Source organism: Anneissia japonica, unplaced genomic scaffold (assembly GCF_011630105.1).
Source record: "Anneissia japonica isolate Jap-2015-1 unplaced genomic scaffold, ASM1163010v1 scaffold12_len1184_cov195, whole genome shotgun sequence".
In the NCBI taxonomy this organism is placed as follows: domain Eukaryota; kingdom Metazoa; phylum Echinodermata; class Crinoidea; order Comatulida; family Comatulidae; genus Anneissia; species Anneissia japonica.
Window position 1 is genome coordinate 1 of NW_022726689.1, and position 1,184 is coordinate 1,184.

General features: G+C 34.9%; 1 protein-coding gene across 1 annotated transcript; it reads left to right on the plus strand.

The window, feature by feature from the left end:
* Window positions 1-6: 6 nt before the first annotated feature.
* On the plus strand, window positions 7-952 carry LOC117113325 (exostosin-2-like). The gene is made up of 2 exons (XM_033256630.1): window positions 7-141; window positions 749-952. Exons 1-2 carry the CDS (start codon window positions 46-48, stop codon window positions 935-937), a joined length of 285 nt encoding a protein of 94 aa, XP_033112521.1. The 5' UTR covers window positions 7-45; the 3' UTR covers window positions 938-952.
* The last annotated feature ends 232 nt before the right edge of the window (window positions 953-1,184 follow it).

Consider the following 1,184-nt stretch of genomic DNA (forward strand, 5'->3'; position numbering starts at 1 on the left):
ATGAGGAAGCAGGTGTTGTTCTACTGGGAGAACTACTTCAAGTCGATGGATCGTATTGCGCTGACTATCCTGCAAATTATCAATGACAGAATCTTTCCTTATGCAAAACGAAACTATGCTTCTTGGAACGAACCAAGTAGAGTAAGTGTTTGAATTTTTTTTTTAGTATAAACCCAGTTTACAAGTGACTACAAGTGGATGTTAAATATTTCTTTTTTTATTTTAATGGAAACTTAATTAGTTGAAAGTTTTAGATTTATATGTAGCAGGACATGATAAGATGTTTATCTCTCAGACTTATTATCTTCTTGTTGGATCAGATTTTTTATATAAAGCATTATCTGATTTCAACAGACATGGAAAACATGATTTCTTTGATGAAATGTCTGAAACAAGCAGTCTTATCAAACATTGTTTGAAGATGCTTCACCCTTTTTGATTGGTGTTTCAACTTTTCATTCTCGGCTGAATTGATGAGATAAAAACGATAGTTTATGCCTGGCTATATTATATTTACTGTATATCATTCACTGTTTCTAACTCAAGTTTCTTTACTATTATTGTTATCTATTTAACATTATTTTTATAGATATAGTTTTGTAAATTACTATCAAAATGTCTCAATTGGTTGAGCTGATTGCACAAGGCCTGAAGTAGTGTATATCAATTGTGATGCATCAGTTATTGTGTTAACACGTTATTGATTGTTTTTTATGTAAATTATATTATCTTCCTTTTCCTGTCACAGGAAAATACAGTCAGCCCATTCTTTTTGCCACGAATGCCCCCAAAAGCTGAAGGCTTCACTGCTGTTGTTCTGACTTACAATAGAGTTGAGAGCCTTTTCAAGATCATCAAAGAAATTTCAAAAACACCTAGTTTGAGCAAGATACTTGTGGTGTGGAATAACCAGGAAATGTCTCCACCAGCTGGTTAGTATATCATTCATTGACAGCATCATACATTCTGCTCTCGCTGCGATCAGGTTGTGTTGTTGTCTTGTAGATACATAGACCCCTGGAGTCTGGTTTATGATACCGTTCCATGTAGTCTTTGTTATCTGGTCTCCTCTGGCCAAATTGGGTTTACAGTTTGATCGGAAAGAGTTGTGCCATGCCTATTAGGCCATGGGGTGAAAATCCTAACGTTCAGTCCCGTTCCGAAATTTTCCTAATACTTTCACT